This window comes from Castor canadensis, chromosome 16 (genome assembly GCF_047511655.1).
Source record: "Castor canadensis chromosome 16, mCasCan1.hap1v2, whole genome shotgun sequence".
Classification (NCBI taxonomy): Eukaryota; Metazoa; Chordata; class Mammalia; order Rodentia; family Castoridae; genus Castor; species Castor canadensis.
Genome location: NC_133401.1, coordinates 1250729 through 1264646, shown reverse-complemented (window position 1 = coordinate 1264646; position 13918 = coordinate 1250729). Strand labels below are relative to the sequence as shown.

General features: G+C 54.7%; 1 protein-coding gene across 3 annotated transcripts in view; it reads left to right on the top strand.

Annotated features, from left to right (window-relative positions):
* The window catches only part of Chst8 (carbohydrate sulfotransferase 8), a 119067-nt gene extending 107183 nt beyond the window's left edge, over nucleotides 1-11884 (top strand). For 2 of the 3 annotated variants that reach the window (XM_020181472.2, XM_074057272.1), the window contains exons 3-4: nucleotides 9802-9839; nucleotides 10334-11884. In XM_020181472.2, coding sequence (XP_020037061.1) covers nucleotides 9802-9839; nucleotides 10334-11428 — 1133 coding nt within the window. In that variant the 3' untranslated portion in view covers nucleotides 11429-11884. Of the gene's footprint in view, nucleotides 1-3863; nucleotides 7811-9801; nucleotides 9840-10333 lie in introns of those variants that run through there. The other variant, XM_074057273.1, reaches the window with a different exon arrangement.
* The last annotated feature ends 2034 nt before the right edge of the window (nucleotides 11885-13918 follow it).

Genomic DNA, 13918 nt, shown 5'->3' with positions numbered 1-13918 from the left:
TAGGGGGCAGGGGCTGGTGCCCACCCAGACTCAGGGATCCCTCTGGGTTTCAGCAATAGACAGCATTGGCCACCAGTGCCCGGCTCCCCTGGGGTGGGGGGCACTGCCAAGGAGCAGAGTATCTGTCTCTGAGCTGTGGACCTCTTTTCAGTCTCGCCTGGAGCTTGGCCTCTCTCTCTGTGCAGGCCATTCTGTCCCAAGGGGGCCACTTCAAAGAAGCATCTGCTAAGACGGATTTACTTCTGTGGCTCTTCTGAGTATCACAGGCAACAGCTGTGACAGGTCTGACAGCCACAGGCCAGCTTAGTAATTGACGCCGTGGCCGGAACAACGCATCCTGAGGCTGTAGCTGGACAGATAATTGTCTTTCGGTCAGGCCACGCGGTAACGAGGTTGCCCCACTGGCTGCCTCCGGTGGCCTGACTCTGGTCTAGTGAGAGACACAATGCTCGCATCTGTCGCTGGAGTGTCAGGCATGGGGCCCCCTCAGCCCCAGGCTGCAGCGTGACTCATTTGTGTTTATTTCCTGGTAAGCCTGTGGCAAGAATTCCTCATTATTTCCACCAAAATAGGCTCTTTCCTGAAGAGCTGGTTGGAGAGCGGTCCCAGGTCCCATGTCCCTCCCAAACTGGAAGAATCATTATATCCGTCACGTTTTACCCCCTGGGCACAGAGCTGAGAGGCTGTGGTTCCCCAAGGAAAGGCAGAACTCAGACCTGATGCCTGGGTCCTGCTTTCTTACCTTGCTGTCCCTCTAGGAAGTGCTGGTCTCAAGCCCTCCCTGGTCCCTGAAGAGCCACAGGCAGCCAAGGTGCTCCTGTGCACGTGCACACGTCCAACAGCTCTGGCTCATCTCTCCTCCTTTCCGCTCTTCCTGCTGTCCTCTGGATTTCTGCCCTGGGGGACCCATATGTATGCCAAACTCAACTGAATCTGTGGGTGGCACTGGCGTCCAGTCCCTGCTCAAGCCAGAAACCACAACCGTAGCCAGGCACTGGTGGCTCACGCCTGCAATCCCAGCTACTCAGGAGGCAGAGATCAGGAGGATCGCAGTTCAAAGCCAGCCTGGGCAAATAGTTCAAGAGACCCTATCTTGGAAAACCAATCACACACACAAAAATGGGGCTGGTGGAGTGACTCAAGGTGTAGACCCTGAGTTTAAACTCCTGCACCAAAAAGAAAGAAAGAAAGAAGGAAGGAAGGGAAGGAAAGAAGGACAGGAGGAAGAAAAGAAGCCACAATCTTCCTTCCTCAACTTCCTGCCACCTCTGGGTCCAGCTAGTGTCAAGGTGAGCTCAACTCCACGTTCATAGCAGCAATTTGGAGGCCACCCCTGGTGGGGACCTTTACATTTATACCTGGGAATCAGCCACCCCCATATGCAGGTTGGATTCGTCCTCACGCTGCCGCCTAGGGAGGCTGTTGTAGAAAATTTGCCAGCTTACCACTGTGCCGATGGCCTTAAACTACCCTCATGTCTCCAACTTTCTGTCGGCCCCGGGGTCTCCTGCCTGCATGATAGTAACATTGCTGGTCTCTTCTTGCTGCTCTGCCATCGTCTCTTCATCCCACAATGGCCCTGAAGTTCGAAATAACTGCACAGCTCGCATCCTCCTCGGCCGCCTCTGGACCTTGGGATATGTGATCCAATGCCTCTGCCAGGACCATGGGGCCCCCTGCTCTCTGGACACTTCCAGTCTCCATGGCCTTGTCTTTTCCTGACACCCTTCCATCTCTGCTCCCATCCCTTCACCCTGTGAGCCATGATCTCACTGTGCAAGGTCACCAGCTCTCCGGGAGTGCCCTCCTTCATTTCCCTTAGGTGCCAATTATCGTCACCACCTTCGGGATGCCCTGGGCTGGCTGGCATGGCTGTACTGCAGGCACACTTGGAATTGCTGGTCAGGGTCTCACTTCTGACCAGACTCTAAGCTTCATGGGGGTAGGGGCCATGGCCCAGACACTCACCAGTGCTGCAGTGCTGCGTGCTGTCCAGTGAGTAGACAGGTGGCGTGACTGTTCCACTATGGTGGGTTCCAGGGTGGTGGGCCAGCTGACTCCGGGTGCTACCCATGCACTGCATGGGAGGCAGAGACAGAGCACCAATTAGGTGTTGCTGGATGAGGTGGTGAAGCGAGTTCCTGCTCACCTGCAGTGCCCTCACTAGCTCCAGCTTGTCCTTCTGGACCCATGGGTGTCGAAACATACATAAGGGCAGAAAAGGCACCACCTGCCTTAAGCCAGGTGCCCTGGTCACTCAGAGACCACCCGAGGACAGGAACACACACACATGCAAGTCATAGTACCACACGTGTTACCTGCGTGCTGGTGCCACACACACACACCCCGAACACAGTGGGTCATGCACAGGCTCGAAGCAGGAATTAAGGACCCTCCCTGTAGTCAGGTGGGGCTCCTGGAGGGGGCCATACTCAGGACTCCCCTCCCCCCATCAAATGATGGGCAGGTGGGTGGGTGTGGGGCTGGGAGGACAGCTGTTGGGTTTGCAGAGTGGTTCATCGACTGGCTGGTTGACTGACAGGCAGCTCTGATGGCTCGGCTCTTTGACAGCTCCAAGGGAATTCACAGCCAAGGCTGAGCTGGCAGGGAACTACCAGGTTGAACCGAGGATCCTAATCACAGAAGCGAGGGAATGGAATTGCTAAACAAAACAAGTCGAGGCCAGAGCCGTCATCCTGAGACAGGAAGAGTCCTGCTTCGCTGCCTGACCTGTCCCAGGAGCTGGGCTCAGGGAAACTCAGCTGCTGGGAAGGGAGCCAGGTGGGCAGAACACCGGGAACTGGCAGCTTCTAGCTGGCCCAACCATGGGCCTCGTGTCATTTGCACATTTGTGGGCTTGCGGAGCGAGTATTTCTAGCCTGTTTTACAGATGAGACAAAATCAGAGAGGTTCAGTAATGATTCCGAGTTCCCCCTGGAGAGTTTCTTCCTCTCTCCCTCCTTCTCCCTCTCCGTCTCCCCTGTCCCTCTCCCTCCTTTTTGTTCATTAAAGCCATGACTCACAATGGACTCTCCAGATAAAGGGAGAAGAATCTGGGCTGGGGAGTGGCTCCAGTGGTTGAGTACCTGCCTTGGAAGTTTGAGACCCTGAGTTCAAACCCCAGTCCCACCAAAAAAAAAAAGAAGGTAGGGAGAAAGCCTTGCTGTGGGAGGGTCACTGTGTGTTCCTGCTGTGGTTTCAATGTTTCCCCAAAAGCTTGTGTTAGAAACTTAATCCCAAAATTCACAATGGTATTTGGAGGTGATTTGGGTTAGATGATGCAGGAGGGAGGCCCCTTGATGGGATTAGTGTATTTATAGGGAGAGGAAGGGTGGATCGGGGCCTGTAGCTCAGTGGTGGAGCACTTACCTGTCATGCACCAGGTCCACAGTTGGTTCTCCATACTCCCTCCCAAATAAAACACAAGACCTGACTTTGCAAGCCCTTGCCCTTTTGTATGTGTCGCCTGCCACCATGTTTTGACACAGCAGAGCAGCCCTCACCAAATGCTAGCACCGTGTTCTCAGGCTTCCCAGCCTCTAAAACTGTAAACCAAATAAACTTCTGGTTTTGATTGTATTACCCAGTCTTGGGTGTGTAGTTACAGCAAGAGTTAAGGGTTGCCAAGCACTGGGGGCTCACGCCTGTAATCCCAGCTACTCAGGAGGCAGAGATCAGGAGGTTTGAGGTTCAAAGCCAGCCCTAGCAAATAGTTCCTGAGATCCTATCTCAAAAAACCCATCACAAAAATAGGGCTGGTGGAGTGGCTCAAGGTGAAGGCCATGAGTTCAAGCCCCAGTACTGCAAAAAAAAAAAAAAAAAAAAAAGAATTAAGGGACTAAGAAAGACCACCATGACTGAATTTGGTTAGAGTCAGAGCAAAGGCCAAGGCTCAAGGCTCAAGGCTCAGGGCAGACCTCATTAGCTGGACATGTCTGGCCTGAATCTCACCTTCCCCACAGCCATCTTCAGGGCCCAGGAGCAGCCAACATTTGTGTCTGGCATGCCGGAACACCATTTGCCAAGACACCTGTGCCCAGGCAGGCATGACCGTGAGAGATCAGTCTCCAGGCTGGATTATTAAATCCTAGCGGAGGATTTAATAAGCTGACTTTTCCTTCACACAAGTGAACATTTCAGGCTCTTTAGTGGGACTTCTTCCATCGAAATTCAGAGCCTGGAGTTCAGGCTGCTCTCTAATTGCTCAGTGTGTCGCTCTTCGGTTTTGCATCTAATTTGCATACATAAGCAATCTGCCCAGGTGAAGGTAACAGTACACCTGAGGTAGTCACAGGCCCCTGGGGTCAGTGCAGACCTCAAAATGGCAGGGCCCAGAGCTGTGAGGGAAGAGCCAGAGTCAGAGAAGGAGGGTCCATGGTGGACTCACCACCTCAAGAGCAGGCAGCAGGACGTCCAAGGTCAAGGAGAGGTAGATGGATCCCTCGGCTCCAGTCTGCATCTCTCTGAGGACTTTTAGCACTATCACAAACCTTCACACTGATCCAGCAAGACATCTGTGTCTTCCCCTCCTCCAGGCTGTTACTGCCTTGCCTTCAGAACTCTACAGTCTGAGGCCACACCACCGCCTCTCCTGGGCTGAACTGTGCCCACCCAGTAATGCCAAAGTCCCAGCGTCTCCCCCAGTATCTACAACGATGACCTTGCAGGGTGTTTGCATCTGTAACTTGGCTGGGAAGAGAACATCAAGAAACTATTTTGGTGTGCCTGGTGTGCTTGTGGAAAGAGAAGAGAGGAGCAGTTAGGTAAAGACGCAGTCAGGTAAAGGCACAGGCAGAAATTGGTCATAGGTTGACACAGGCAGGGACCTCCTGGGGATGCCAGAGCAGGAGAGGCAGAAAGACTCCTCTCTCAGAGGCTTGGAGCGAGTGTGGCCCTGTCAACACCTTCCCTTCAGACTTCCAGACTTTACGCTAGAATGTGACAGAATACTTTTTTGTTATTTTGTATCAATTTGTGCTATCTTGTTAACAGAAGTCACAGGAATCCAATCCAATCCAATTTCGGCTGTAGGAGGGACCCAGTGTTTTGATCAAACGCCAGTCTGGATGTTGTTGTAAAGGCAGTTTTTAAAGATGTGATTAACATTTAAATCAGACAATAAGAATAGCAGATAACCCTCACCCAAACAGTCGAAGGCCTTAAGAGAAAAGATTAAGGTTCTCAGAACAAGAAGAAATTCTGCCTCCAAACTGCCTTTGAACTTGACCTACAGTATCAGCTTCTTCCCTGGATCTCCAGCCTGCAGATTCCAGTCTGCCAACTTCTTAAACTCTCTCCCTTCCCCTCTCCCTTTCCCCCCCTTTTCTCTCTCCATCAGATCCTCTCAGGTCTGGTTTTTGGGTTTTTTTTTTTGGCAGAATCTGAAGGAATACACCCCCTCATTCAGAAGCGTCTATATTTCCTGTGGAATGGGGCCCAGCAGCTCACTTCAGCTTTCTCCTTGAGCCCAGTGGGCATTGCGCCCACCTGGCCGCCTTTTCTGCTGCCAGCACCCCTGCCCCAGGCCTCATGTGCTGTCATTCAGGGCCACCTCACATCCCAGAGGCCTTCCTGGAGCATATGTCAGGTGAAGGAGACTTCTCCTTTGGAAGTAGAAATGGGAGCACTGCCCCAGTGTTCCAGCTCACCCCCATGCCTGCTGGGAATCTGGGTGGGACCAGGGCTGAGGCTCAGGGTGGTGCACATGCAGGGAACCAAGCTACATCTGGGGCTTTGCTCCAGTGTCTCCCCAACACTGGGCCAGCCTGAGCCAAGGAGGGCATCTCTGAGCCCTGGGAGTGCCCGAATCTGTTGGGCAACCCAGTGGACACGTGAACCAACAGTTTGAATGGAGGCAGGGGCAGCTTGCTACACAGGCTTGGCCGCCAGAAGATCCAGGACACAGAAAAGTGACCAGGGAAACAGGTTGATGAGGGGAGGAGAGGACCCAAGGACCATGAGTCAGATTCCACACAGCAGGATCTGGACACTAATGCCCACCCTTGGCCTCCCCTGGCCCCCACAGTTTTCACAAGCCTGTCCCTCTGTGGGTTTGCCTCCTTCACGATGGTGTTGTCTCTTTGGGCCACAGGGTCCAGAATAGCAAGACCCTCTCAACACAGCCTACCAGGGCTGGGAGCTGGGATTGTAGAAGCCCAAGCAGCTGCTACCCTCAAGTGTGATCCACCTGGGGCTGGGGAAGGTCACAGGCACTGAAGGTACTTCCAGCTCTTTCTAGGCACTTGTGTGCTTTTTCTATCCACCCATTGGTGTTACGTAACCTGAGCAGAAGGCTGGATCCCAACTGTCACCCCTAGTGGGCCCAGGGCATCAGGAGTGGAGCTGTGGTGTGGTACCCAGCAGGACTTCCTATGAGCCCTTCCACCACAGCCCCCATGCTGGTGAATCCCCCTCTCCAGCGATGTCCCCAGACCCAACTGCACAACCTGGTTGTCAAGAAACTGGCCCCAAGCTGGGTGTAGTGATGCACACCTGTAGTCTCAGCATTCTGGAGATGCAAGAGGATAGCCTGGGCTATATAGCAAGATCCTAACTCAACCACAACAAAAGAAACAGGGCTGGGAATGGAGCTCAGGAGGCAGAGCACTTGTCTAGCAAGTGTAAGACCCAGTACTGCAAAAAAAGAAAAAAGCCAGGCCTGAGAGATAGGAGTGTGGGTCTCTGGTAGAGCACTTGCCTAGCATGCATGAGGCTCTGGGTTCCATCCCCAGCCTGGCAGAAGAAGACTGGCCTGTCGTCACATCCCTGTCAGCCTTCACCTCCCCTTAGCAGGTAACTAGGAAGCTGCTCAGCCCAGCATCAAGAAGAAAAATTTCCACCAATGAAGAGTTCAGTGTGTGGAACGCATTCGGCAGTCCCCATAACTCATGCCTTGTTTATTCTCGCCGATGCTCACTCTTCTCGTCCTGCATGTTTTTCAGCCACTCGACGATGTCATCTGTCCAGAGGAGAAAGCGGTTGTTTATTTCTTTGCTGCACACGGGGACATAGCTTCCTTACAGATTTTTAATGCTATATTGAGAGCAGTGGGCAGGAAACCCAGCTGAGATCTGGAGAAATCCTGTGCCCAGGTGGGGTGGGAGACGGGGGAGGTGCTCAGCAAGGTCACTATTCTTATCTAGATCATCTATTTACCTGGGAGGGTGTAGGGTAGTTGCATTAAGACCAAAGACCCCACCCCCAACACACACACACACACACACTTTTGAAGTATCCCATGGCACCAGTACCAGTTCTCAGGGGTGCAGCCCCTAGCAGCCCTTGCCTGGGCTCTCTGCAGAGCTGTCCGTGGTGCTGAAGTGTAGCCGGCTGGGGCACACACCCCAGGTTCAGCCCAGGCTTCCTGGCGTTGGCTTACCCAGGGCAGTGTGGGAATAGGGTTCATCTTTACCAGTGAGCTACCCCGAGTTTAAGGGTTGGGAACATACAGCTTAAGGCACACTCATGGGCTTATTACCTGCTACTGTCCAATGGCACTTTTTCTTTTCACGGGGGGCAATTGCAGCCAGATTGGCCCTGTGAGTAAATGTGGCCAAGACATAAGAAGCCTCACCCAGACTCAAGGAGAAGTTACCTTCCAGCCTGTGCCAAGGGCTTCAGCCTAGCCAGCCTCAAAGTGGGCCAGCTCCCTCAAGCTCAGAGCCTGGACATGTAGAAGACAGCACCTCCTGTCCACTCTGCACAGATGAAAGGGAACAGGGGCCACAACCCTAATGAGCACATCCTTCTCCAACTTCACTGGCTGGCCTTTGGAAGAGGCTCCTCAACCCCACTCCTGGTCACAACTAGCGTGAGTCATTTGCTCCAGAAAAAGGAATATAAATAAACACCATCACACCTTGACAAGTTGACAGGAGTGACAAGCAGAGTAAATTCCCATCTCTGAGACTCTGAGATGGAGAGGTGATTTAGCAAAGCCACCTGCCATCACCAGAAGAAAATAATTAAGGAAACCCGGTGGTATAGAAAAAGACGGAGCGGCTGCAGTGGGTCCTTTCTGGTGAGATCTGTCATTGTTGGCTGCAGGAGAGAGGCCCCACCCGCCAGAGAGAAATGAGCTCTGGAGGCTCACACTGGAGATGAGGCAGAGAACATGGGATGGGAAGAGGAAAGGGAGTGGATGGGGAGGAGGGACACAGGTTCTCCAGGGCTGAGGACACTGGTGAGAGCTTCATTCTAAGATCAGGCACCTGCTGCTCACCCCAGTTCCACAGGGAGCTCCCCCTCCGTCTCCATGGAAGAGACTAGAAGACTTTATCATAGCTTTGCCACATGTAAGCGGACATACACACGCACACACACACACACACTGCCCAAGAAGGTGGACACCTTTCTCTTTGTCCCAGAAGGTCAGCAAAAGAAAGAACTGGGTCCCCATGTTCTGCCTTTGTTTCTGCCTCTCTTAGGACTTGAAAGTTCCAGAAATCTCAGGGAATGTGGGCTTTCCAGCCCGGAGGTGACCTTTGTCCACCCTTATCACTTGCTAATAAATGAAGATGTGTGGGCATGGCCTTAGACTGGCCAGCAGGTGGTCAAGGCCCCGGCACTGGCTGATTCTGCAAATCTTGACCCCCATGGGAAAATTCACAGAGTCTCCAGGTCAGGGAGGACCTGAGTGTCCCTCCACCAGTACACTAGTGGGCATCAGTCACTGGGCATCTCTCTTCCCAGTACAGAGACAACAGGGGAAGTGCTGGCCCATCAGAACCATCCCCTTCCTGTCCCCAGCAGTGGTCAGGACCCTGTCAGGTGTCGCTGGGGCAGTGCCCACTGTGCTGGCTCAAAGTTCTGGCCTGCTGCTTGTTTAGGGGTGGCTGCTTTTGTCTGGGACTGTGGCTTCCTACAAGACCTCAAAGCACAAATGTCCACCATATGACCGAGGAGCAGAAACAGCCCAGGTGGAGCTCCAGAGAGGAAGCCTAGACTGCTGAGTGGGCTCCTCCAGACTGAAATCTGTCCTTCCCAGAACTTCCCCCAAAACAGATCAGAGTATGAAGTAGAATTCTCTCCCCTGGCTGACAGTTCACCTCACAAGAGCTTCTTGTCTTGGGTGACCCCAACCCAGTCATAGGGAAAGGACACTTTGATGGTCAAAGGGGACATTCTGGAGCTTGGCCCAGTGAGTGAATCTTCTCCATCTTCCCCCAAGTCACCAGGAAGTGCTTCCTGGGCAGTTTCTCTATGCCTGAGTTCTGCTCAGCCAGGTGGGGGCCGGGGGGTGGGGTGGGGGGGAACCAGTGTAGCCAGATATGGCCAGGACCCCCTGCCAGAATGCCAGACACAGCTGAAAAGGCCAAAGTTACAAAGAGAAGGCCCAGGCCAGAGAACTTCCCGGAGTATGAGGGAAGCAGTGCTCTGTCCTCAGCCATGCTGGGCGCCATGAGTCACATTCCAAGTGCAGAGCATCCACAGGAACTGGAACCAGGAGAAGGGATGGAGAGCTCTCTGAAAGACCTTTTCCTTGTGACTTAAATGGCAGGGTGAGGTGAGGCAGAGGATGGTCTGTGGGAGCCCTGGCTGTACCACTGTGCAGGTGTGTGGGTACACCTGGGCAGGTGTCTATTGGGAGGCCAGGTAGAGAGAAACACCTTTGCTCCATGTGTGTAGGAGATGGAAGGGCTCCAACACTGAACCAGATCCCCCCCTTCTGCCCTCTCCCCAAACTGCCTTTTCCCAAAGCTCACCCCATGCTCCCTCCCACCTGGGAGACTAAGTCTGAGCAGGTCCCTGGGAGCCAGGTGGCACTTCTCCTGCTAATACTGTCCTCTGTTTGCTTTTCAGGAATGAAACTCAACATCAGAGCACAGCAGCCTCACACTGTAAGTTCAGAGAGTCAGCTAAATCCCAGCACACAGCTGGGCGGGCTGGAGGGGAGGGGAAGGGGGGAAGAAGATTTGCAGCTTGGCGGGGAATCTATTCTTAGAAAGAAAAACGTGCTTGCTCCTTTCCAGGGGCCTTGGGAACAAAGCCCAGGTCTTTGGATCCATGAGTTTCCCTTCCCTGTTAGATGACTCCTTTGGGCTGTGCTGATGGTCACAGCCACCAGCTTCTTCTGCCCACCCTGGCCAGGCAGGGTTTCCTGTGAATAGTGCACCATCTCGTGGTAGGAATGACACCTGCACCTCAGACCCATATTTGTGGTCCAGAATGCTGGACAAAGACTCCAACAGGAAGGTCACTCCTGCAAGATCGGCCTGTCTCTCTCCGTCAGTCAGAGGAAAAGCCCAAGCCAGAGAGAGGGAAGAAACACCTGCCAGACCTTCTGTGCCCAGTGTCCTGTCCACCCTGGTAACTATCTCTCTTTTTGTCCCAGGACCTCCAACCAGGCACTTCCCAGGATGGCGACTTAAAAGTACCATCATCCGACAGGGTCACCCGAGACTTGTCCACCCGGGTCCCCAGGAGCCTCCACCTGCAGGTGCCTGACCAGCCTCGACCCCACCCAAAGAGACTCCGGCAGCGCCGCCGGAGGCTGCTTATCAAAAAGATGCCAGCTGCGGTGGCCATCGGGACCAATGGCTCATCTGAGACCTTTCTCAGGCCGGGTCCCCGCGCTCTGGACAGTCACTGGGTCAGTCTACACCGCAGCCAGCAGGAGCGCAAGCGGGTGATGCGGGAGGCCTGTGCCAAGTACCGGGCGAGCAGCAGCCGCAGGGCCATCACGCCCCGCCACGTGTCCCGCATCTTCGTGGAGGACCGCCACCGTGTCCTCTACTGCGAGGTGCCCAAGGCGGGCTGCTCCAACTGGAAGCGGGTGCTGATGGTGCTAGCCGGGCTGGCCTCATCCACCGCGGACATCCAGCACAACACGGTCCACTATGGCAGTGCCCTCAGGCGTCTGGACACCTTCGATCGCCAGGGCATCCTGCACCGCCTCAGCACCTACACCAAGATGCTCTTCGTCCGCGAGCCCTTCGAGAGGCTGGTCTCTGCTTTCCGCGACAAGTTCGAGCACCCCAATAGCTACTATCACCCTGTCTTTGGCAAAGCCATCCTAGCCCGGTACCGGGCCAACGCCTCGCGGGAGGCGCTGCGGACGGGCTCTGGCGTGCGGTTCCCTGAGTTCGTCCAGTACCTGCTGGACGTGCACCGGCCCGTGGGAATGGACATCCACTGGGATCACGTGAGCCGGCTGTGCAGCCCCTGCCTCATCGACTATGACTTCGTGGGCAAGTTTGAGAGCATGGAGGTTGATGCGAACTTCTTCCTGCGCCTCATCCACGCGCCGCGGAACCTGACCTTCCCGCGCTTCAAGGACAGGCACTCGCAGGAGGCGCGCACCACCGCGCGGATCACGCACCGGTACTTCGCCCAGCTCTCTGCCCTGCAGCGCCAGCGCGCCTACGACTTCTATTACATGGACTACCTGATGTTCAACTACTCCAGGCCCTTCGCGGACCTGCACTGAGGGGCGTGGCCAGCTGTCGTGGGGGGGGGTCCCTGCGCGCTCACCTGCGCGCATGCGCGGGGCCTCCCACCCTGCACAGCCGAGAGCTGAGTTGGATCCAGAGCCACAGGGCTCGGAGGCTCGGAGGGCTCAGAGGATCCTTGAGGCCTGGGTTATCAGCTGTCCAGGTCCTAGGTGGGAGACAGAGGCCCCAGACCTTGGATGGGGACCTGGCTCTTGTCCCATATCCATGTCCTCACTCCCCAGCTGAGGGAGACGCTAAGGTTGTGACTGGATGCCCCAGGAGCTCAGTCAAGAGCTAAGATGACCAGGGAAGTCTGAGGCCCAGAGGAGAGGGCCCCAGCACTTAGGGATGATGTATGGTCCCTTAATCATGGCCTTGTACCAAACCTCATGGTTTGCAGCTTTTCTATGACCCCCGGGGGAGATTCCAAATAAAGCACATGGTTTTCAGAGCATCAGTGTCCCCTTTGTGCTGCTGTGGGAACACAGGGACCTTCCCCCATCTTTTCTCCAGTTCTTTCTGTCTCCCAGGACAGTGAGCCAGGCACCTGCAGGTCCTGCTACAGGGAAGCCCAGGGCAGGGGCGCATTGGAGTCCCTTCTCGATGCATATCTTGCAGAGGGCTCTCCGAGGACTCTAGAGCAGTGGCTGTCGGCACAAGCTGCTAACTGAAACTGTCACTGCGAGTCCATGGTGTCCTGCACACAAGTCTCACGGACACGGCTATCCTGCTAGAGAGTGATGTTGTCCCTGGTTTCCTGGAGCTCTGGTCTAAGCAGGGCCTACAGCTGTCATCTGCAGACCTTTGTCCCCGATGTGGCTCCATTCATCTGGCAAAAGCACCTCAGGGCAGCAAGGACTACCCAGGAAGGGGAAATAGTCATAAAGGAAACGTCTCCTCCAGAAGAATCCAGTTGCACGCCAGCAATGATTCTGAAAGTGTCAAAAGCCAGGGTGATGCTGGGATGGTCTTGGAGGAGGTGTTTGTTGGAGGTTAGAGTGTGGGTGCGACTGTGGCTGTATTGGGTTCTGTTTGGAACGGGAAGGAAGTGATGGGGGCGGCGAGTCGGGTGTCCTGTGCTTGTCTGTCAGCTGACTCTGCCAGGAGCCTCTGCCTGTCCCCCTGAGTCTCTCTGTGGGTCCTCCCAGGAGACTGCTCTCTTTCTGTTGCCCCTAGCTGGGGAGATGCTGCTGGACCCCTAGGAGATGACACAGAAGCCAGGTCCCCTGGGGGAGGCGCTGCTGGAATTCAGCCAGACTCATGCTGGCCTGAGTCACTCTGTCCCCCTTTCTGCCTCCACAGTGGGCTCTGGAGCCTTGTGCAGGTAGGACAAAGAGCTGAGGCTGAAGCCTACCCCCTCAGGCCTCCATCTGGGATGCCTGAGCAGCAGTAAGGTCTCCCCTCTGGGTCAAGCTGGAAGTGGCCTGAGACAGAGGAGCAGAGAGCAGTCAGGTCCTGAGGGCCTCAGGGGACTCCTGGAAGCTAGGAAGACAGAGGCCCAGAAGCTCAGAAAGCCAGGGAAGCTGACCCACAGCTGGGTCAAGTTCAGGCCTGTGTGCAAGGAGGCCTGTGTGCATGGACCTGGCTGACCATGACCCAGAAATAGCCACCCCTCAGCTTCGGCACTCACAGAACGAGATGAAATTCATGAGGCAGAAAAAGTGTTCCTGCATTCGGTGAGCCTGAGGCAGTGTCACATGTCATCTGCTTAGCAAAGGGACACCTGGAGGCCTAGCTAGAGCAGCCTGCAGGGCAGCTTTACCCCAGGCTTCTGCTCAGAAACAATCAGAATTGCCCTGGGCCACCCCCACAATGTGTGTGTGTGTGTGTGTGTGTGTGTGTGTGTGTGTGTGTGTTCATTCGAGGCAGGATAAGACATTTTCACTGTGCCATTGCTGGGCAGACCTACTCATCCTTCACAGGGGCTTTCTTTCTGGGTGGTGTGACAGAAGACACAGCAATGACAGGAGATAATGACAGCAATCACCACCTGATGGCCCTAGCATATCCTCCAACTGAAGGCCAGAGGCCCAGCCCTGAAGCTCCACCTGGAATTCACCAAGGTGACACCAGATCCAGGTCCAGCACTGACCTCATAGGACTTTGGGAGGGAGGGCTCAACAGCAACCCACAAGGCAGGCACCAGTGGCTCACGCCTGCAATCCCAGCTACTCAGGAGGCAGAAACCAGGAGGATCTCAGTTTGAAGCCAGCCAGGGCAAATAGTTCTGGAGACCCTATCTCAAAAAAAACCATCACAAAACAGGGCTGGTGGAGTGGCTCAAAGTGTAAGCCCTGAGTTCAAACCCCATTACTAAAAAAAAAAAAACAAACAAGCCCTGTGCATGTGTGTACATGTGCAGCTGTCTCCATGGGTATCCGTGTCTGGGTGAGGGGTGTGTGTACCTATACGGACCTGTCTGTGTGTCTGGACAATCTCCCCTCCTCTCTGTGACTGTCTTGATGTGTACACGTCCCTGCTTGGCC